Raw genomic sequence first — 24,151 nt, forward strand, 5'->3', positions numbered from 1 at the left:
GTCAGACAAGGTCACAGGCAGGCCAAGGTCAGAAGGCAGGCAGCAGGCAGGCAGGTCGATGAACAGACTGGTGTCAGAGGCAGGCAGCAGGCAGGCAGGCAGGTCGAGGAACAAGCCGAGGTCAGTACCAGTAAGACAGTCCGGGGTACTACCTGGGTAAACGAACAGATGAACAGGAACACGAGGACTCTGGAGTACTAGGAAGCAGGAACAAGGCAGGAACAGAACTGGAACAGAAGGATCCTGGAACAAGACTTGGAACAAGAGAGGAGCAAGCAACAAACGCAGTGACAATCTAGCACAAACGCCAACCCGATTGTCAAGGTAAGGAAGTTCAAGCAATGACTTCCTTATAACGAGGAATCAATCAGGGTGTGCCGCGGAGTTAGGATCCACCCTTGGCCCTACAAGAGGCCGGCGGTCCACTCGCACACGCATAGGGGCATGACCGACACAACCGAGGACGGCGAGTTCCAGCATGAGGCCTGGTGCGCAGTGAAGGCCCGGCAACCACCGCCGCGGGATACTGGGGCCTGGAAGCGCTAGCAGCAGCCGCTAGGGAGACCGACCCAGGACCAGCCATGGAACCATGAAGGTGAGCAGGCCCATGTGCGGGCCGGGCACGGACGGGATGCTTAACAATATCCAGTACCCAATTTCAGAGTAGCAAAACCAATTTAAGTAGCTAGTTACAGGCAGTCATATTGTGCAAATAAGTGATGCAAAAAAACCCAAAAAACAAACAGCATAAATGTAGAGAACATAAATAACATAAAAGTGAAACCATAAACAATAAATCATTAATATATGAATGCTGAGCAGATAATATCCTAAATAAGTATCAAACAACATGAAAGTAGGATAATGTATACAAAAACAAAATTACAAGAATTACATGAGAGACAAAAATAATTGAAATATACATAGATGAAACAATATTCACAAGAAATGCACACAATGTGATTGAGGTTGAAAAATGAGAAACCAAGAGAAAATGGTCCAGTTTGTAAACAAATGCAATCCTAATTATCTATTCAACATGATTTTTAGTCTCAACCATGGAAGCCAAAATGGAGAATAGTTAGTGTCCTTATAGGAGATAGCCAGAGTCATGGACATGGCATATACAATAGCCGTACACACACAGGAACTTACATATCATATATTCAGCAAAACCTAGGTAAAATGTCTCCAGTCAGTAGGGATGTGAATCGTTTTTTGATGATTTAAAATATTGTCCGATATATTTTAAATCGTCAAAAATCGTTAGAGGCGATATACACTAGGAATTCCCCCAATTTATCGTCAAAAATCGTAAATCGGGGGAAGGGGGAGGGCGGGAAAACCGGCACACTAAAACAACCCTAAAACCCACCCCGACCCTTTAAAATAAATCCCCCACCCTCCCGAACCCCCCCCAAAATGCCTTAAATTACCTGGGGTCCAGTGGGGGGGTCCCGCTGTGATCTTCCACTCTCGGGCCACGGCTGCGTTAATAGAAATGGCGCCGGCGCTACCTTTGCCCTGTCATATGACAGGGCAAAGGTAGTGCCGGCGCCATTTTGGTTCCTGTCCCCCAATGTCACGAGCGCAGGAGATCGCTCCCGGACCCCCGCTGGACCCCCAGGGACTTTTGGCCAGCTTGGGGGGGCCTCCTGACCCCTACAAGACTTGCCAAAAGTGCAGCGGGGGTCCGGAAGCGACCTGCACTCGAATCGTATTTGCCGTATTGCAAAATGGCGCCGGCCATACGGCCATACGGCCAGTGCCATTTTGCAATACGGCAATATGGCCATACGGCCGGCGCTATTTAGGCCGTATGGTCGGCGCCATTTTGCAATACGGCAAATACGATTCGAGTGCAGGAGGTCGCTTCCGGACCCCCGCTGCACTTTTGGCAAGTCTTGTGGGGGTCAGGAGGCCCCCCCCCAAGCTGGCCAAAAGTCCCTGGGGGTCCAGCGGGGGTCCGGGAGCGATCTCCTGCGCTCGTGACGTTGGGGGACAGGAACCAAAATGGCGCCGGCACTACCTTTGCCCTGTCATATGACAGGGCAAAGGTAGTGCCGGCAATGGATGTGCAATGGATGTTATGATCCTGATTGTAGAGACCACACAGAAATTGTTGATAGATACTCAGAATGAGATAGACATTTTGAGTGCCACTCTGAAAGAAAACACATCCTCAGATAAGTTTGAAGAAAAGATGAATGAATTGGAACAGGAGATTACCAGTATGCATGACAAAATAAAGGAAACTAAATTGAATAAGTTTCAGAGAGATGAAAAGGATTACACTCAGGGATATGTGTATCCTTGGTGTAATAAGAATCGAGTGAAATATAAGAAATCACCCACTTTTGATTCATCATCGAGTGGATCCTCGGGAGAAGAAGGTGGACGGGTTACTTTTTTAGATCAGGGGGCAAGATCGAAACAGGGGACGGAACGGCGAGGTGGACGAGGAGGTCGTCCGCCACGAAACCGCAGTCCTGTTCGATTGCGGGAACGCAATCATCAGTCATGAATGAATTGGTTATAAACTTGTCTTCCCGTCCACTAACTGTAGTAGAATTACAGGTTTTGAATCGTGGTCTTTCTTTCTCACCTACTCCGAAATATGATTCATTTGAAATACGGGTAGCTTTACAAAAATTTTTTAGATTGATGAAGTTAAAAATCTTTTTTCAAGGTAATGAGAATGTGAATATTGATAATTCAGTGGTTAAAAACCCTTCTAGTTGGATGCCACCGGGCCCTATACATCCATTGATGGCCGCTTTTGAGGAAATGGTTGAACGAGATTTAAAAATAAAAGAAGCAGAAGATCGTTTTCCTTTTTGGAATTTAAATAAGGAAGAATATATGGCATTAGAACATCTAAGTAGTGACCATAAATTGGTCTTCAAGCCTGCTGATAAGGGTGGATCCTTAGTTATTCTCAATAAAGATGACTATGTACAGGAGGTGAACCGACAATTGGGAGATGGCAGATTTTATAAAAAATTGGAGGGGGATCCGACTGCGGAGTTATCTGTGCAGATTGGTGAGGTAATAACAGAAGCTTTGAGTGTGGGATGGGTAACCATCAAGGAAGCAGCTTTTTTGATGAATCAAAATCCTCAGATACCAGTTTTTTATGTATTGCCAAAGGTGCATAAATCCTTACAGTCTCCACCTGGGAGACCGATAGTTGCCGGTATAGGGTCTATATTAGAACCCTTATCTATCTATGTAGATCATTTTCTGAGACCTTTTGTTCCATTGGCCAGATCTTTTATAAGGGACTCGTCACATTTAATAACAGTTCTACAATCTTTACCAGAGGTATCGGAATCTACCCTTTAAATTTACAGCCTCACCCGCGAAGGGTATCTACCCTTTAAATTTACAGCCTCACCCGCGAAGGGTCTGCCGCCGATCGTGCAGCATCCGGTCCCGTTTCGCCGTCCTTCCAGCCGCTGTGCACGCCCACTGCCGACACGCCAGCGACGCCCAACCAACCCGGAGAGGCCCTGAGGCACTTTAAATTCTCCGATCATCGGCGCCGTGCGCCGAGCGTCGCGCGCCGAAGGAGCGCGTCAAAGGGGCCTGCCCCTTTGAGCGCCCCTTCGAGCGGCCCTGCAAGGCGGCACTGCTGTACTCCAATAACCGCCCTTCCACAGATCAGCACCCTCAGCACCTTACTAAAGTGCGAGACCTATACCTTGGATAGCCCCCATGACGTAGTAGTCCATCCGTAGACAAAGAATATAGTGACACATTGTAGGAAGCTTCTTTCCAGCATTTACTCCTTTTTTCCTGGTGACAGAGACTTCCTACATGATATGCTAGCTGCCACTCGCACAGAGAATAATCGTCTGGTGTCCTTCCACCCTGTGCTTCTCCGTTTGTGCATACCCTATCCCTACCGTCTAGACTACTTGAATTGACAACTGCCATGTACTTGTCAACTGCAATGTTCTTGACAACCACTGTATTTGTTATTTGATCGGCATAGGATAACTACCTCTACGGTATTTGATAATTACTGTGCACCTCTCTATCATTACATTCTATCAATTGCTGTGACCCATAGTTCTCCTCTTCCACTCCCTCTCACACTGGAATTGTTCCATCAAATATTTCCAGTCCCCTCTCTTTCCCCCTTCCACACATTCACCATTTCCTCGCTTCTGCTTCAGTACATTCTATAACCTTAAATATAAGTACCTCCTCCTATCTCTCTTATCATCAGTACCCAATTCCATTCATACACTACATCCTAACATCCATTCAGCATGCATCAATACCAAATCACCATTCTCAAATACAACAAATACAGGCCCAACTCTCCCCTATACCCACGGCATCACTCACATCTAAGAACCATCCTCCCCTCCATGATCTCCCCCCCTCTCACCCAAATCATTGGTCTCACCGCTCTCTCTCTTGTTCTCTCTTGTTCTCCTCAACGCCCTTGTTCTCTCTCTTGTTCTCCTCAACGCCCAGTCACTAAACAAAAAAACCCCTCTACTCAACGACCTACTCATAGACCAAAATCCGGATATCTGTGCCATAACAGAGTCCTGGCTAAAGGAATCTGATACGGTTCTCATTAATCAGCTTCCAACTGATACATATGACATTTTTTCTATCCCCAGGGCAAAAAAGAAAGGAGGTGGTTTACTTTTAGCCATTAAGAAAAAATTCAATATGATACTCCTCCCCATCCTCCCCCCACCTAAAATTGAAATAGGACTCTTCAAGTCCTCATCCCTACAAATCTGTCTCGTCTGTGCCCCCCCAGGAACTCTACATAGCAACCCTTCAATTCTTATAGAATACATCGCTAAGAACATCTCTATCGACACCCCAGCAATCATATTAGGCGACTTCAACTTACATGTTGACAGCTCCCCCCGGTCCCCATCATGTGACGCTATACTCGACTCACTAAACGCTCTAGGATTCAAACAATCCATTGAATTCCCTACTCACAAGGCAGGCCACACTCTCGATCTCCTCTTCACTAATGCCCTCATTCAAACTGACCCTCCTTCCCACACACCCATCCCCTGGTCAGATCATCACCTCATCAATGCATCTCTCTCCCTCAAGATACCCACATGCCATGATAACATAAATAAAACTATCCATTACAGGAAAAATTGTACCAGAGATGACCTTATCTCAGCAGTTTCAAACAATCTTGATCACTTAGACCTCTCCGACGCAGACACAGCACTGGCCTCATGGCATAATATTACAAATATTATAGCCAATTCCACGTGCCCCCTACAAGCCAAACTTATCTCCTCACAAAACAACAACAAAAAGAAACCTTGGTACTCCCACGAACTAAAACACCTTAAACAACAACTTCGAAAATCCGAAAAGATTTGGCGCCATGACCCATCTCATAAACATTTGGCACAATTCAAATCCTCCCTACACCTGTACAAAGAAAAACTTAATAATACTAAACGAGATTTCTTTGCTAACAAAATACACCAATTCCAATACAATCCTAAAGTGCTATACGAGTACGTTAATTCTCTTACCAAGTCAGCAGCTTCTGACGTCCCAGATGACGTAGCCAAATCTAAATGTGAAGAACTTGCCACATTTTTCCAAACTAAAATAGACAAGTTGATATCCAAGTTCACCAATGCATCATCCACTCCCATCCAACAATCCGAACCTGACTGCAACCAAGTCAAGACTAGAAATAACACTAATATTCTATCTTCTCTAGAATGCACCTCTACACTAGAAATAGAAATTCTCATTAAAAAAGCCAAACCTTCCACCCATCCTACCGACACAATACCCACCAAACATCTTCTCGCAATACCTAACCTGATTGCTAAACCCTTAACAAATATCATCAACCTGTCCATTAACTCAGGAAAGGTACCTGTCCCTCTTAAACAGGCAATCGTCAAACCTATTCTAAAAAAACCTAAACTAGACCCCTCTGATCTTGCCAATTACCGTCCCATCTCCAATCTGCCTTTCATATCCAAACTCCTTGAAAAAACCGTTAACAAACAACTCACTGAATATCTCGATGAAAACCACATCCTTGCACCTTCTCAGTATGGTTTTCGGAAATCCCACAGCACCGAGACTCTTTTACTCTCCCTGTCAGATCATATCCTCAAAGGCTTCGAGAAAGGGCAATCTTATATCCTTGCCTTTCTTGATATCTCCTCTGCATTTGATACCATCAGCCACTCCATTCTCCTACAGCGATTATCTGAAATTGGCATCACAGGTGTTGCCCTTAATTGGTTCAACTCCTACCTCAGTAATAGAGAATTCAAAATTCAGCTAGGAAACCATGTCTCCAAGGCCATACCCCTCAAGCAAGGTGTCCCACAAGGTTCATCCCTCTCCTCAACCCTTTTCAACATCTACCTCTTACCCCTCTGTTACCTCCTTTCTAGCCTCAACCTCCCTCATTATATATACGCTGACGATGTTCAGTTGCTCATCCCCATTACCGACTCTCTTTCAAAAACCATGGATATTTGGAATGATACCCTCCAATCCATAAACAACCTCCTTTCTTCCATCCACCTAGCCCTTAACACCACTAAAACCGAAATTATGCTTATCTCACCTCAAAACCAACTGAACCCCTCCCCGCTTTCACACATCCCATTTGCTCAACAAGTCCGAGATCTGGGTATTATTCTCGATGGTCACTTCTCACTGAAGAAATTCATCAGTAATATAATAAAGGATGGATTCTTTAAACTTCACACCCTCAAGAAACTTAAACCTCTACTTCATCCCCCTGACTTCCGTACGGTTCTACAAACTATTATCTTTGCCAAAACAGACTATTGTAATTCCCTTCTCCTCGGACTCCCCAACAATGCCATCCACCCCCTTCAAATACTACAAAATACTACAGCACGGATCTTGACCAACACACACAGACACGATCACATCACACCGGTACTAAAAGATCTACATTGGCTTCCCATAGCCTCCCGTATACAATATAAGGCTCTCTCACTCGTTCATAAGGCCTTGTACAACCCCGAAATGAATTGGTTCAATGACTCCCTCCGATTTCACCAAGCCAATAAACCCACTAGACACATTCATCTCGCCACCATGCCCACCACTTCACCTAAACTCTACAAATTAACCTCCACGAGAGCACGTGCATTATCAATCGCAGGGCCCATTCTCTGGAATACAATGCCAGTTGAACTTCGCCAAGAAGAATGCCCAAAAACTTTCAAGCGCAAGCTTAAGACCTGGCTCTTCACCAAAGCATACACTTAAATTCTCATTTCTCTCATCTATGCCCTCCCATCTCTGTCCCCCTTGACCCAGATTTTCACTAAATGCGGATGAGTCCCCCTCGAACTGGTTTCTCCCTAAGCATACATCATTCCTCCCCTCACTCCCTTCTGTATTACCCTACCCCCTCCCTACCCCTTCTTCTCCCCCCCTCTCCTCACCCCTCCCTTCACATTTGATATTTCATGTTATTCCCTATAATTGTACATTTTGTATATACCTGCAATCTTTGCCTACACTAATTTATTAATCTAATTTCATACTTCTGTCACTTTTCCTCCTTTTTTCTCTTTTTACCCTCTTGTATTCATTTTATTTTAATTTTAGATTAATGCTTTATTTCCCCTACCTTTCCTTACTCTCTAATTATTATGTTTCAATATGTTCTAATTGTATTATGTTAAACTTGTTCGATGTAAAGCGCCGCTACAGGCACTAGTTTCTTGTTTCGCTGTGAACCGATGTGATATCATTGATGAATGTCTGTATATAAAACCGTTAAATAAAATAAATAAATAAATAAATACCCTGCTGATTTCAATGGATATCGAATCATTATATTCAAATATCCCTCAGAGAGCTACAATAAATCTAGTGCAGGAGATTTTAGATACACGGATTAATAGGAAGGTTCCGACGCATTTTTTGGTAGAACTAGCTACAATAGCGCTCACTAAGAATTACTTTATGTTTCAAAATGATTTTTATCAGCAGGTGCATGGCACCGCTATGGGTGCGACGATGGCACCTGACCTTGCATGCTTGTACGTATCAGCATTTGAGAACAAGTTTGTTTATTCTTCATTATGGTACAAGCATGTAAGGTTATGGTGCCGTTATATTGACGATATCCTGGTTATTTGGTCTGGTACGCAATGTGAATTTGAAGAATTTTTTCACTATTTAAATGGACAAGATATAAATCTGAGGTTTACCTGTGATGTCCAGACTCAATGGGTTTCATTTTTGGACATGAAAGTGGGAAAGAAGGGTGGTAAATTTGTTACTGAGTTATACCGCAAACCAATTGATAGGAATGGATTGTTACATTTTAACAGTTTTCATCCCAAGCATATTAGAGAAAATATCCCGGTAGGGCAATTCTTTAGGATAAGAAGGATCTGTTCTGATATACCATCTTTCAAGATTCATGCACAAGATTTACAAGAAAGATTTAGTGCAAGGGGTTATCCTACACGTATAGTGAGGAAGGCTTATAAAAGAGCTCGATATATTAACAGAGATTTATTATTACAACCAAAGCCTAAACAGAATGCACCAGCTTTGGTATGTGTGTTACCTTATTCGAATCGAGTTGGGGACCTCATTGAGGTTGTTAAAAATCATTGGCATCTTGTGAGTGGTTTTGTGGGTATGCAGGATCCCCCTATGTTTTCTTTTAGGAGATCTAGGAATTTGAGAGATATTTTAGTTCACTCGGATTTGGGAGGTAGTGAGCAACAAACAGATAAGGTTGGTGGGCATTATCCTTGCACTAAATGTAGTGTATGCAAACTTTGTTTATCAATGCAGGATTTTTCACATCCTGTTTCTGGGAAAAAATTCTTTTTGAAGCATTTCACTACTTGCCAAACAAGTTCGGTAGTATATGTTGTGCAGTGCCCATGTGGGCTGTTATATGTAGGAAAAACATCAAGAATGGTGAGACTTCGAATCCTAGAGCATTGTAGCAGAATAAGAAATGTGGTGGAGACAGCTCCTTTAGTGAAACACTGGCGAGAGTTTAACCACACGGTAGATGAACTTCGCTTTTTTGTGCTTCAGAAAGTTTCTGTTAGACGAGGTGGCAATATAAATAAGATACTGTTGCAGAAAGAACAGCGATGGATTTTTAATTTACAGACTTTGTGGCCACAAGGATTAAATGATAGGATTGATTGGGTTACCTGTTTCTAGGTTTCATTTAGGCTATAAATCTTCATTGATTGTTCTTCAGTGATTGGTTAAATTTGGCTAGCTTGGGGGTGGCGACTGTTTTTTGGATTAGTAACATTATCAATTGGTTTTGTTTCGGCATACTTGAAGGGGTGGAGCTAGTCGTAGGCTGGGCTCTGATTGGTGTAGCGCGATTTAAAAGGATGTAAGAGAAAGGGTTTGACTACTTCCGTTGATTCACTCGATGGCGGCGTTTTTCTCTGAGATGAGGTGATGGCGTTTTTTCGCCTGAGATAAGGAAGGTAAGGAATTTTGATTGTCTTGCATATTGGTAAACTCCTGGGGGAAGTTTTTTGATTTGAATATGTTCTGATTCGTTCTATTTCCAGTTTGGAAACATTTGAGAGATGTGTTTTATGCCTTTGAACAATTGACACATTTTGATACAAAGATCGGGGATGTGCTGACTTGTACGTCTGGGCAAGCTCTTTGGGACGTGCAGGTATGAGAGTTTCTTGGAAAAGTTTTTTGATTAAATTAGTAATATAAAATGTGTAAACTGAATTTTGTTTTTAAAAAATTCTTTGTGTGAATGTTTTTAGAAACCCCTTTAAATAGATGTTGGATACATGAGCAGTGGGAGATTGTTTGAAAAAGCTCTCCTGAAGAAGCCTGAGGAAGGCGAAACATGTAGAGAGAACGAAAAAGATCAAGAGGATTGACGTTCTTGTAACGCGAGGATTAATGTGCAATATAACTCTTTCTGCTTATAAAAGTGTACTGTATCTACATTTGATGATGTGCAATGGAAAGATTCGTATTTAATGTTTAATTTGAATGTTTAGAAATTGGGAAATGGTTTTTATGAGAGATTGAATGTGGAATGTATGTATGATGTGTTGGATGGGTGATGTTTAAATATGGTGTGATGTTTTATTAAAATATAATATCTATTGTGTGGGGTATTATGGATAGTTTGTGAGTGTTTTCATATTTTCACTAATAAAGATTGTTAAATTATATTGATGTCACAATAGATGTATTAGCTGTCATATGACAGGGCAAAGGTAGCGCCGGCGCCATTTCTATTAATGCACCCGTGGCCCGAGAGTGGAAGATCACAGCGGGACCCCCCCACTGGACCCCAGGTAATTTAAGACATTTTGGGGGGGTTCGGGAGGGTGGGGGATTTATTTTAAAGGGTCGGGGTGGGTTTTAGGGTTGTTTTAGTGTGCCGGTTTTCCCGCTCTCCCCCGATTTACACGATTTAAAAAAAAACAAAACCGCGACGATCCGATTCCCTCCCCCCCCCCCCCAGCCAAAATCGATCGTTAAGACGATCGATCACACGATTCACATCTCTACCAGTCAGTGGGGCAGAAAATTGAAATACCTAGACAGACTTTTTTCAATGTCAACTTCTTTGCATAATTGAGTTTCTTGTGAAAGTATTATCAGAATCTTCCAGGCAACAATACAATTTTGAGTGGTCAGGCTGTCTGCATAGCTCTAGTAATAGTGCAGCAAACTGTCGTACAGCAGACTTGGGGTTGAGTTTGTTGTCTGATGGGGCTGACAGGGTTTGGTTATGCTAAAGAGGTGAAGCTCTTGAACCTTGGGAAGAAAGAAAGCAGTTATTGCCATTTCTGTTGCTACTACTGACCATATAGCAGCCCTGAGAAACAATCTTGGAGGAGACTTCTTTTCAACTCTTGGGAAAATAGTGAAAAGAAATATGCACATGAATGTTTTCAGGTTTCAGAACCCTGTTGATTTGTTGCTGTGTTGCTTTTTCTCTGTTTACAAATAATTGTTGCTAATGCTGAATCATTTTGTATTGCAGTTGAGTAGATTCAGTAGCGTATTTTAATTGATTTGATGGGTAATGGTACTGCCATTCAGTTTCTTTACATGCATTTTCTCAACAGTATTTTGATGATCCTGAAGGGAAAATTGAAATGCCAGCCAGTTTTAAAGTTCATTCATGGAAACGTCCAGTTGATTGTTACAATAGTATGGTAAGAAATATTTTTACTAAAATGGAAAATTGTAACTATAAAGTCTGGAGTTATTTTGAATGCATGTTATAGATTGCTCCTTGACTGATGCAAAATGAAATCTCTTATTGTTCTGGCAAAGCTTAGAATATGTAACATTCCAGCTTTTAAAAAAATGAATTTTTCTTTTATCATTAGGACTTTGAGTCTTTGGGTCCTAAGCATTCTATCCATACTTATTAATCCCAATGTTCATCTAGGCAGCTCTGAAAGTTGAGTCCCTATCTAATCTGAAAAACATAGATTTAAATAAGTAGACTTACAAGTAAGCTCTGCTCTGTTGACCTTAATATTTTTAACTAGATTCTTAATTGTTTTTAACCTCATTCTTGCATTTTGCCCAATGAGACATTATTCTATGTTAATATTTAACATTAAACTATAATCTTCAGTGGAGACAAAAATTTTCAACTAGTGTAGCATGTCTAACCATATCATGACTAGTACAACTAATCATTTTGCAATAACTGTAAGTAATGGGAACTGCTTATAAATTTAGTAAATAACTTAGTTTACATCATCACTTGAAGATCTAATAGCACATAAAAATTCAGATTGCAGTTGTACATGAAGATGGCAGTTTTCAAAAGCCATTTAACTGGGTAAATTTACTGTTTGGAAATTGCCCACATTTTTCATGGATCCTCAACGCTAGCATCCCACAAACTCATATGACTGGCCTCTTTTTTATGGTCCTTGAGTCATGGCATTGAGTTTGCAATTCCTCCATAGGTAACTTTCTTTCATTTTTACTGTTCTGAAGCTCTGCCCCTCAATATCACAGCTTCCAGCATTCTAAAATCTGGAAATTTTACATTGGACTGTGTGCCATTGGGCTTCTTTCTGCTTTGCTAGATTTACTCCTTGCATGACAGTTTTTTAGTGAGAAAATGTGCGTAAGCATCGATCTGATTAATCTTATTAGCTTCTTTTAGGCTGGCCCTGCTGTTCTTATTAGGGACTTTCTAGTTACTCATTGCCTTCCCAAGACTTTGACTTAAAGGGAACTGGTCAGGGCTTGATCCTCTCATTCACTGCTCTCTGTCTTTGAGGCCTGATCTTTCTTCCTGGTCCATAAATTCATACCCTTTGCTTTTCCCCATATGTGATGATTTCCATTCTTTCTGATACTGGGATTGATGCTTTTCAACATATTCATAAATTATATGAGGTGGATAGTACCTTATTGGTCTGTAAGGTTCTACCTGCCTTGTGTCATTTTTGCTACACCAGACTAACAGAGCTATCCCTTTGACTATCTGAACATATTAATAAATGATCTGGCAAAGAGAGCAACAAGTGAGATGATCAGATTTGCAAATGATACAAAATTATTCAAAGTTGTTAAAATATGAGTGGGTTATGAGGGCCTAAAAAAGGACCTTGCCAGGCTAAATGATAGAGCCTCAAAATGACAGTATATTACACTAGGAACAAGCAAATGTCTCTGAATTATGCATAACCTTCTAGAAATTTCCTGAATTTGTTTGCCTAAATCAGGGAGATTATCTGTTGCCCTGATTGTGTTCACCCCCCAATCCAAGGAACCTTCTAAATGTTATGTCTTCTCCCCAATCGGGGTAACCATCTAAATGTTCATTATTATCATCCCCAACTCTTGGTATCCATATTATTAGCCTGAATGCGAACCAGTTCCTTCATCTAGTAATAATAATAATCATAATCATAATAAAACATCTTTCTCCATTGCCCCAGAAGTTCTTAACCCTCCTAATAAAGATAGAGGGCGTGAAACCCACAATATATCATCATAATGTACTTCAACAAGTCTTATCTATATAGATGATTTGAGATGGGAGAAATCCCTAACTACTCAAACAAACCTGTGTAAAGCTTGTTCACTCTATCCCTCTACTGCCCAAAATCACCACCTAATCTAATCAAATTGCTTCCCCTCCCCTGCAAACTGGTTTTCTCCTAGGGCAAGCAGGATGGTAGTCCTCAGACATGGATGGGTGAAGTCGGCACACTGAGCATACCCAACATGCCACTATCCACGTGTCCACACGGGGTCCCTCTTCAATCTCTTCTTTTCCGTGGAGCTATCGTCTGCTCTTTTTTCTTTGGAAAGCATTTTTTCCTGTGCTAGGTCCTTCTCCATCCCTCCCTGCCTTAGTTAAGCTGGAAGCGTGGTAAGTTTTTGCCTTCTGTGTGATTGATTCCCAGTAGCGACATCATCCAGTGTCTCCCAGTCATCAACTGTTCGCCCGTGTTCTTTTCATCATAGTGTCATCAGGTTTTCGTCAATTCCCCCAGTGCCCTTGGACTATGTCCCTTACGGATCCGCATGAGGTGTATATCCTTTGCTTGGGGGCTTCGAACAATGTCCGGGGCTGTCGTTTTTGTGACCAGATGACCCCTAAGGGCTGGAGTGCTCGCATGGCCAAGATGGAGAAGCTGTTTGGGTCCACAAAGTCTGAACCCTCAACACCGGCATCAGGATCATCAATGCTGAAGGGGCGTGGAGAGCCGATGGACACCGAACCCTCTGTGTCCACCCCTCCTCCGGGGTCTCTGGTGGAGAGGGGTGCTGGAGATCGGCCTTCATCGGCCTCGTCTCGCTTGAGGACTTCGGGATTGTCTCCTTCATCCTTGGCACCAGGGAAAGACTGGGATGAGCACCTTGGGAAGTCGTGAAAACATCACCACTGGTCTGTTTCCTAGTATGGTGCTGGGCTTGGGTTGGCACTGGAGCCTGCTGTGATGCCCCCGAAATGACCCAGTGGTGAGGAGGTATCACCCTCCATTGAGACCGGGGGTCCGAGGCATTCCCCACCGTTTCCAGTGCTGGGTGCTGATTCCCCTCGGGGTTCCAAGGGGGATCTGGCTTCACCTCCTCCTCCTCAGGCTGTCCTGTCCACGGCAGTCTTTGAGGAGGAGCTTGAATGCAGGATGCAGTAGGTGGTTGTTTGAGCTCTGCAAGGCATTGACCTGCCAGCCTCACTGGTGCCTCCACCAGTGCCGGAGCCTGACCCTTCAATGTTGGCACCGCTGCTGGAGCACCTCAACGTTCTGCTTGGCATTCTCCCTATGCAGCTGATATTGGTTGTTAGGGTTCCATCGATGCTCCAGCGGCCACCGGTGCCTCCACCTCCTGATGCTATCCCCATTGTAGAGTCCTCTGAGGAGGAAGGAACTTTGAAGCCAGAGGGGCTGTTGAGGCCCTTGGTTCCACGGTTAGCATTACCAGGTCTGCCTCTGGTTCCTTCAGGACTCTCGATGCCCTTGGTGCCGTCGGTGCCCTCTCTGCCGTCGGTGTCCTCAGTGCCCAAGCCATTGGGCCTGGGAAGGGCTCCTCCGCGGGTATCTCCTTGCGATCTTAGTGATGATGACACCCCTATGACCCGTAAGAACATAAGAACATGCCATACTGGGTCAGACCAGGGGTCCATCAAGTCCAACTGAGTTAGCAATAAAGGTTAGGAATCTAGGAGTAATAATTGACCCTGAGCTGAACATGAAACAATACATCTCACAGAAAATAAAAGAAGGTTACGCGAAACTAATGATCCTGAGAAGACTAAAACCTCTACTAACAATTAACAAGTTTCGCACAGTTCTACAAGCAATGATATTCGCAAGCACAGATTATTGTAACTCCCTGCTTTTAGGACTACCTCAATCTACAATTCGGACACCAGATCAACACTCTTAAGGCCTGTTGAGCATGCCTTACACCGGTTGCACCATGTAAACGGGTATGACACATTAGCATTAATATATTCACCTCTCCGTACGACTAGCAACAGCCTAGTTACCTGGCCGCTGACAGTCTGTGCAACTCCTTTAATACATGGCATGCAGATAGCAACATAACCCTTCCCATGCCTCACCTTTCAGTGGCCCACAACCTTAAGGCTAAGACAGTAACTATAGGAAACCTTTCCTGCCACACAAGGAATCCATGGACATGCTGCCATGGTGGGGATGTACACTGATATATGAGTATGCTTAGCATGTGCAGATGAGAATGGCTACACACTATTGTATGCCAATGGCGCCTGGAAATTAAGCATATGCATGAGCCACCACTATAATGGATGTCCTGCATGGCACCAGAGGTTGGAAACCTGTCTGTCAGTCACCCAGCGTTGGTCGAAGGCATCTTCCGTTTACCAGCACATATGAGAGACCAATCTAGGAAGCAAATTCGGTTAGGCTCACATATGTGGTGTTTGTCAGGCAGAGATAGCTATAAATACTGAACACTGGTAAGAAATACGTGTCTGGACTCATCACCGCCAACAGTGCCTGACATGAGCACTGCAATTGCAATAGACTGCTGCCCACCCCTTCCCCTTTCCACACAGATCATGAGAGCAGGCATACATCAGAATACTCCCTTACTGTGCATTCCCTGTACTGAGGAACAGTACCTCTTCTAGTGTGAGGGACATGTCATGTACTCCCCTAATGTTTACTCTACAGGGTCCCCCTTACCGCCATACTACTATTTGAACATAACTGTAAGGTATTTCAATAGCAGGTGCAGATGTTGTTATACTGAACCTCAGACAGGGAGCAGTTGTGAAAATCAGCATTGGTCCAACGTGGGATGCAGCATGCTAGGTGTGGCACCCGCCACACCTAGCATGCTGCAGGGGCACATTAGGAACATAACGAGGACACAAAAGGTGGCATGGTAAACCGGAATTTTATTCCTTACAACATTGTGCAGGGTATAGTGATGTATTAGATCATCAGTTTAACCATACATTAGATGTTCCTAGGTAGTCATAATCTGCAAGTACTAGATAGGTAATAGATCCAAAGTGGTCCAATTCTGTGCTACTTACTTCACTCCACCATAAGGCGTATATACTGATATGCAGGTAGTGGGTGTTATCAGTACTGGCAAAGCATGATTACCTAGGAACAGAGAAACAGGTAGTGGCACCCCAATAGCTAGGATTCTGCAATACATAGATTACCACTGGACAATATACAATGTATTGACTGGCATAGGCCTCAGGCGGTCCATGTTGAAAGAGTGCACTGAAAGGGGACTGCCTGAGAGGCTGGCCGGCAGAGTGAAAGTCCAGGCCCCAGGCGGTCCATGTTGAAAGAATGCACTGAAAGGGGACTGCCTGAGAGGCCGGCCGGCAGAGTGAGAGTCCAGCCAACAAACAAGGTATCCAGCAGTTCAGTATGTAGGCAGCAGGCAAACACATGAAGGGTGTGGCAATAGCAGTGAAGGCCCAGGAACAGACAGCAGCGGCATGGCAGCAGGAGGAGGCCCAGGAACAGACAGCAGCGGCATGGCAGCAGGTGGAGCCCCAGGACAACACAGCAGCGGCATGGCAGCAGGTGGAGGCCCAGGATCAGACAGCAGCAGCATGGCAACAGCAGTGAAGTCCCAGGAAGAGACACGCCAAGTGCCATTTGGAGACATGAGGCACAGAACGCACCCAACAACCAGCATTAGCAGCCCTTGAGCAGACAGGTCATCCCACAGCACACTGCCAGAATTTGCAGCCCTTGAGAACAGAAGGCGGCACACAGCAGAGTGGCGCAGCGGATGCCGGTGGGCCAGGTGACCAGGTGGGTGGGAGGTGGCGCCTCATCAGCTTTGCATGGTGCATCATCTTCCATCTCGACAGCACTGCCCCTCTGTGGGGAACAGCCAGTGGTGCACCGTCTTCCATCTCGACGGCACTGCCCCTCTGTGGGGAGCAGCCAGTGGTGCATCGTCTTCCATCTCGACGGCACTGCCCCTCTGTGGGGAGCAGCCAGTGGTGCACCGTCTTCCACCTCGATGGCACTGCCCCTCTGTGGGGAGCAGCCAGTGGTGCATCGTCTTCCATCTCGATGGCACTGCCCCTCTGTAGGATGGCCATCCCAGTGGTGGGTGGGAGTACCTGCTCTACCTGGTTTGTGGTGCCTGATGGTCCCCTCAGGGCCCTTTGCCATGGCATGATGGTCCTGTGGGCGGTGGCAGGTTCTTGGGGGGACGGCCCCTGTGGTCTCGGGACCTTGAGGGACTTGGCTGGGGTGTTGACGTTGTGGATGAGGATGACACCTGCTGGTCTGGCATCCGCTGCAGGATTTGCAGCAATATTGTATTGTGTGTGCCAATCGTTGCTGCGATGATGGTGGCTGCCTGTGTGGTTGCTGCAGTCTGGAGCTGGCTGTCGCGGCTCAGCTGTCTGACGGCTCTCCTCAGCCCACGCAGTTCCATCCTGATTTGGTCTGCCTGTGTGGCAGTCATCGGGTCGGGGTTCGGTTGGAAGGGTGCTGCTGCTGGAGGTGCTTGTGGTGCTGATGTTGGGACTTCCGGTGCTGGGGGATGTGCCATTGCTGCCCCAGCTGCTGGTGCAGGCTGCATGGAGACATGACTGGTGTGGACAGAGTGGGCGGAGTTCCCTCAAGGGTCATCGGGATGCTTGGGTGCAGAGCAGTGGGGGAGGTCCCCCACTCCATATCCTCAAGGGCCTCACTCAGGGTGAGGGGGGCAGCCTGTGACTTCTGTTGTGGGTCACACCTCTTCCTCCTCCTCCGATTCCGACCACTGTGTCATTGCATCAATGTGATAGGGCCTGGTTACCATTGGTGGCCGCCTTGTCCCCGGTGGGTCACTGCTGGTGCCTGGGCCTTCCCAGCTGGCATCTGACGTCTGCTGCCTGGGACCAGAGTGCTCTGTAGAAGATGGGGGAAAAAAGGATAGACAGCATCAGTACCACAGCATTTGGTTGAATTCGAATAACATCAAACAGGGACACGTAATCTTTGACCAACATGTCATTCTGCTTATAATGTTGTTATTTATACGTACCTAATGGCATGGGGGATGGGCCTGGGGGATGGGGCCTGAACCCTGGGCGGGGCACAGCACATGGGGAAACTGATAATGTGAACAGTTGTAAGCATTTCTTTCACATGTCAGACTGCCAGTTTCTGCCTGGGGGATGGGGCCTGAACCCCGGGTGGGGCACAGTACATGGGGAAACTGACAATGTGAACAATTGTAAGCATTTCTTTCACATCTCAGACTGCCAGTTTCTGCCTGGGGGATGGGGCCTGAACCCCGGGCGGGGCACAGCACATGGGGAAACAGACAATGTGAACAGTTGTAGCATTTCTTTCACATCTCAGACTGGTAGCCTCTGCCTGGGGGATGGGGGGGGGGGGGGGGGGCAAGACTGTTCTGGAGAGCACATGGGGAACTTCAACTGAATACAGGACTAAACATTGTGTATGAACCTTGCATAGGACAGGGGGTACAGGCCAACTTACCATCTTCGAGGTGGGATGTATCAAGGCGTGGATCCAATCCGTCGAAGACGTCTGATCCCAGCCGCTGCATGAGTCGCCTCTCCATATCCGTGAAGCGGATTGGGCACGGGGACCTTCCTCCTGTCTCCCGCAGGTATTCATTGCGCTCCGCTATCTTGACCTTGAGCTGCGCCTTTATGTTCCTGTAACGGTGGGCCACCTGCTCCTCGGTCCGAGGTATGCCACTTTGGCGTCTGATGATTGCAGCTACGGTGGCCCATAGATGTGCCTCGGCTGCCCTGCTCGTCTTCACTGCCAGGTTGCCAAAAAGATGGGCATAGTGATGGAGGACGCCTTCAATCAGCCGATCATTGTCCTCCTGGCTGAAGCGTATAGCACGCTGCCTCACCCTTGCCTGGCTGCCTGTTTGGGGCCACTTCTGGAGGGGTTTCCTCCCTAGACTCTCTCTCCGATCCACCAGATTCCCCACTCCCTTCCTGCTCCCCCCCACCTGACCCTGCACTTCCTGCTCCCTTCCCCTCTGCCCTGGCTGTCTAGCCCTGCCTCTTCCCACCATTCTCTCCTGCCTCACCCTTTCCCCCTCCCCCACCCTCCTATCACTTCCCTACTGCCTATCTCTCCCACTAGCCCTGTCCCTGCTCCTACTCCTCAGACCTCAACCACTAGGTCCCTCTTCCTCCCTGCCCCCTCCTCCCCCTACTCTCAACTCCCCTCTTCTGTCCTCTCCTCCCACTCCTGTCACACTCCATCCTCCACCACACTCCTCCTCGCCACCACCAGCACCACCAGCAAACACCACCAGCACCACCACCGCACTCCTCCTCGCCACCACCAACACCACCACCACCACCACCGCACTCCTCCTCCTCCTCCTTCTCACCAGCACCACCACCACCACACTCCTCCTCCTCCTCCTCCTCCTCACAGATAGGGTCAAACAGGGAACTGACAATCTTTTCACTCCAACACAGATTACACAAGACACAGGTAAAGGGAAACAGATGACAACAAGTAAACCAGACACCGCACTCAGTAATCGAACTCCAAAACTCCAAAACTCCAACTCCAACTCCAGCTCCTAACTCCAACTCCTACCTCCTCTCTAAAACTCCTTCCAAACCCTCAAAGGAGGAGGGGCAGGAAGTGACCTTTTATACATGTCACATTATTGCGGGGCGCGGTACTTGGTTTCACTTTTGTCTGCGTACCGCGAAAAAGTCGTGCAGCGCGATGATTTTTTACTCTTTTCATCGCGAACCGCGAAAATAGTTTCGCGATTCGCGAATACATTTTCGCGAATTGCGAAAACTTCGCGGCACGCAAACTTTTCCTGCTGCGCGGAAAAAGCCTCATTTGCATGGGAATGCCCCTTTTATTAACGCAGGCGGTACCCATGCGATACCAATGTGATATTGGTAAATGAGGCCCTCAGTTTGTTAGCGTTTTCAAAGACCTTTAAATATTGGAAGCAGATGACGTCATCTCAGGGGACGCCCCTGAGGTTCTCGCCCTTGCTGGTACAAGAGTCGGGACCCACGTGCACCCTAGGCATCAGGACAAGATGGCGGAGTTGCAGCGTTGAGCCGGTCCGGGAACGCTGGAGGGAGACGGCAGACTCCACGGTAGCCAGCCGTCCATCAGACCCGGAGGGAGTCGCCACAGAGGTAAAGAGGGCAGAGTGAGGGCGTCGAGCAGCGACGGACGCAACAGTACCCCCCTTCGAAGGGCGATCTCCTCTTCGCGTACCAGGCTTGGGTTTGGAAGGATGCGCAAGGTGGAACTGATGAAGCATCTCTTTGTCCAAGATATTGGTCTGAGGCTCCAAAGTGATTAAATCGGGGCCGAAGCCTTCCCAAAAAAGAAGGTATTCAAAAGTCTTGCCTCTGTTACGAACATCCAGAATCTCTTTGATCTTGATTTCTAATTCGTCTTCTGCAACAATGACAGATGGATCTTGAGATATGGAAGAATCTTGCAGAGTGTTATTGATGATATCAGCAGTAATGGATAGAGCTGCTGTGGACGTCACTCAAGGTTTCAGTGGAAGCGGTGATGATAGAGTACGTCCAAGATCTACTTCTAAAGATGACTCTCCAGTAAAAGTTGCTAGATGAGAGATGGTGGCATCACCAGCGGAAACAGACTGGCTGGTTGCTAAAGATATCTTCTTCAGATCTATTATGTGCTGTGTTCATCAGGCACATCGTCTGAGTGAAATGAGCGAGACAACGCATCTGCTCTGGTGTTTCGATCTCCAGGTCGATATTTAAGCACAAAATCAAAACGGTTGAAGAATAAAGACCACCTGGCCTGTCTGTAATTTAAACGTTGTACGTGGTGGAGATACTCAAGGTTCTTACGATCCGTGAAGACGGTTATTTGATGTTGAGCGCCTTCGAGCTAAGGCCGCCATTCCTTGAATGCAAGCTTTATTGCCAGGAGCTCCTTGTCACCGATCCCGTAGTTCTTCTCGACTGGAGAGAGTCTTTGTGAGAAGATTGAACAGGGACATAAGGCTTTCGAATCTCCAGCTTGGCTTAACACAGCCCCTACCCCCACATCCGAAGCGTCGACTTCTACTATGAAGGGCTTATTGGGGTCTGGATGCCGTAAGCATGGTTCTGTGGAGAAGGCAGTCTTCAGTTTCTTGAACATGGAAATGCCCTCTGCTGACCATTTAGAAGCGTTGGCACCCTTGCGAGTCATAGCAGTCAGGGGTATAGTTAACGAAGAGTAGTTCTTTATGAAGCTTCGATAATAATTGGTAAACCCCAGGAATCTCCTTAAGGCCTTCAGGCTGGTAGGTTGAGACCAGTTTTTGATACTTTCAAGTTTGTGAGGGTCCATTTGAAAACCTTCTTTCGATACTATGTAGCCTAGGAAAGGCACAGAGTCTTTGTGGAATTCGCACTTGGAGAGTTTGGCGTACAGCCGGTGTTCGCGGAGACGGTGGAGTACTTGCTTGACATCTGTAATGTGGTTGTCCAAATCCTGGGAGAAGATTAATATGTCATCCGGGAAGACCACAATGTTCTTGTACAGCAGGTCCCGCAAGTTGACATTCATCATATTTTGGAATATGGCGAGCGCGTTGCACAACCCAAATGGCATTACAAGATACTCGAAGTGGCCGTCTCGCGTATTGAAGGCCGTTTTCCACTCATCGCCACTCCATATGTGAATAAGGTTGAAGGCCCCCTTCAGATCAAGATTTGAAAATATCTTGGCCTCTTGCAGCTGGTCAAATAGCTCAGAGATTAACGGCAAGGGATAACGGTCTTTGATCGTTATTTCATTTAGGCCTCGGTAATCGATACATGGATGTAGGGTACCGTCCTTCTTCCCCAGGAAGAAATAGCCTGCGCTGGCTGGTTACTTAGATGGTCGGATAAAGCCCATCTGAAGATTTTCTTCAATGTATTTCAACATTGCTTTATTCTCAAGAGCTGAGAGAGGGTACACCCTATCCTTTGGTGGCTAGGAGTTGGGCTTCAGTCATATGGCATAGTCATAGGGCCTATGTGGAGGAAGAATATCAGCCGCTTCTTTGGAGAATACATCCCTGAAGGATGAGTATTGGGGTGGCAGTCCTGGCATCGCTAGATTCATAGGCATGCATATGATAGGCGAGATCTCCTTAAGGCACCTCCCATGACATTCTGGGCCCCATCGTGAGATCCAGAGATGCCCAGTCAAATTGGGGTTGGTGTATTTGCAGCTAGGGTAACCCCAGGACGATAGGGTGCATAGCCTTTTCCAGTACAAAGAAAGAGATTGTTTCCATATGGAGCGTGACGGGTACAGTTTCGCAAGCTATGTTGCCCGTTAAGGGCTCCCCATGAATGGAGGATACTAGTAATGGATCTTTTAATTTGATGAGCGGGATCCTCAAGTATTCCACTAAACTTCTGAGAATGAAGTTATCTCCTGCCCCTGAGTCCACCAGGGCAGGAGTCTAAACCGTGACTGGTCTGTTGGTCAAAGAGACTGGGAGAGAGCGCGGAGGAGAGGACGCGGTAAGGCCCAAGAACAGTCCTCCAGCAGGACTTAAGTCCGTCCGTTTCCCGGACAAAATGGGGCATGTAGAGACATCATGGCCGGGCTGACCACAATACATGCACAGGCCGCGTTTCTTCCGAAATCTTCTCTCCTTTGAGGTCAAGTGTCCACGAAAAAAGTTGCATTGGTTCATCTTTATCGGCGGCAGCAGTTACTGGAACCATCCGAGGTGCAGTGGTAATACTAGCCTGTTTCAACCCAGGTAACACCTTAGGCCGGAGTTCCTTCACCTTGTCTCAGAGCCGGAGATCAATCCAAGTAGCCAAGGTTATTAATTCGTCCAGTGAGTCAGGTGTCTGGCGAGCAGCCAGCTCGTCCTTCAAGCGGGTATCCAGGCCTCTGCAGAACAGAGTCTTGAGACAATTGGGGTCCCAGTGTAGTTCCGCTGCAAGAGTCTTGAATTCTATGGCGAATTCAGCCAGTGATCTGTTGCCTTGCTTCAAGTCCACCAAAGCAAAACCGGCAACAGAATTACGAGCAGGGTCATCAAAGATGGATTTAAACAAGTCCATAAATCCTTCTATGTCCTGCAAGATAGGGTGCTTGCGTTCCCACAAGGTAGATGCCCATGACAGGGCTCTTCCATCCAAGTATGACAGGATGTAGGTGGTCTTCGAAAGAGCCGTGGGAAATAAAGTTGGCTGTAAGGTGAAGTGCATGCAGCACTGGTGCAGAAAGCCCTGGGTCTTCTGGATTTCTCCAGAAAAGCGTATAGGAGCCGCCGGTGATACAGCAGTCTTTAAACTTACATCCTGTAACAGACCTTCTTGATTAGAAGCTGTGCCTTGTATCTTCTGTGAGTGTAGCTGATGAAATGCTGCAGTAAGTTTCTCCAAAGTTTCTTGCTGCTCTGAGATGCGTTGGGCCAGGCCCGGTATAGCCTGCAAAGCAGAGAGATGTGCCAGATCCATGAAGTTAACAACATCCCAAAGTTGAAGCCGAATCCACTGGAGATAACAACATCCCATAATTAGCCGGATCCAATGGAGTTAGCAATCTGTTGTATATCTGCTGCTCAAGTTAGCATTCTGCTATGGATCTGCTATGGAGAAGATGCTTGATGCTAGCAGCAATCAGATAGGAGGAGCAATCTGTAGAGGAAGCTCTGTGTAGCGGGCTTCTGGAGAGGAAGGCGTCAGCAATCTTGTAGTGTCTCAGATATCTTTCTAAGGAGTAGCAATCTGTAATGAACCTGATATAGTTGTGGGTGGATCCCTGGGCCGATGGCAGATGACCACGCTCCCGGGAGGATACACCGAGAGGGACCACTGGCTAGGCTAGAGTATGGAGACAGACACACATTAGTTCTTTTATTAAACAGGTTATTAGAAACCACCAGAGGTGGCAGTAGTGAGCTGATATGCCCGGCAGTGCTGTAGTCCCTCAGGTACTGGAACAACAATCCCAGGATGGCTGAGCTGTTGAGAAAACTGTAGAAAGTGAATAGGCAGAGTAGGCAGAGTTCATGAATAGAACTAGATGACAAAAGTCACGTAAGGTCTCAAGTAAGCTCAGGAGCTGGAAAGGATTAGGCCCTCGAGGAGCGAGTACCTGGTTCCAGGGAAAGCTCTGAGAGAGCGATGGTA

At 46.2% G+C, this 24,151-nt stretch overlaps 1 protein-coding gene across 1 annotated transcript in view; it reads left to right on the top strand.

Annotated features, from left to right (window-relative positions):
- Nucleotides 1-24,151, top strand: part of ADGB (androglobin) — a 790,434-nt gene that overhangs the window by 53,946 nt on the left and 712,337 nt on the right. Inside the window, exon 3 of the mRNA XM_029594040.1 lies at nt 11,124-11,213. Within this exon, the coding sequence (XP_029449900.1) occupies nt 11,124-11,213 (90 nt within the window). The remainder of the gene's footprint in view (nt 1-11,123; nt 11,214-24,151) is intronic.

Source organism: Rhinatrema bivittatum, chromosome 3 (genome assembly GCF_901001135.1).
Source record: "Rhinatrema bivittatum chromosome 3, aRhiBiv1.1, whole genome shotgun sequence".
Taxonomy (NCBI): Eukaryota; Metazoa; Chordata; class Amphibia; order Gymnophiona; family Rhinatrematidae; genus Rhinatrema; species Rhinatrema bivittatum.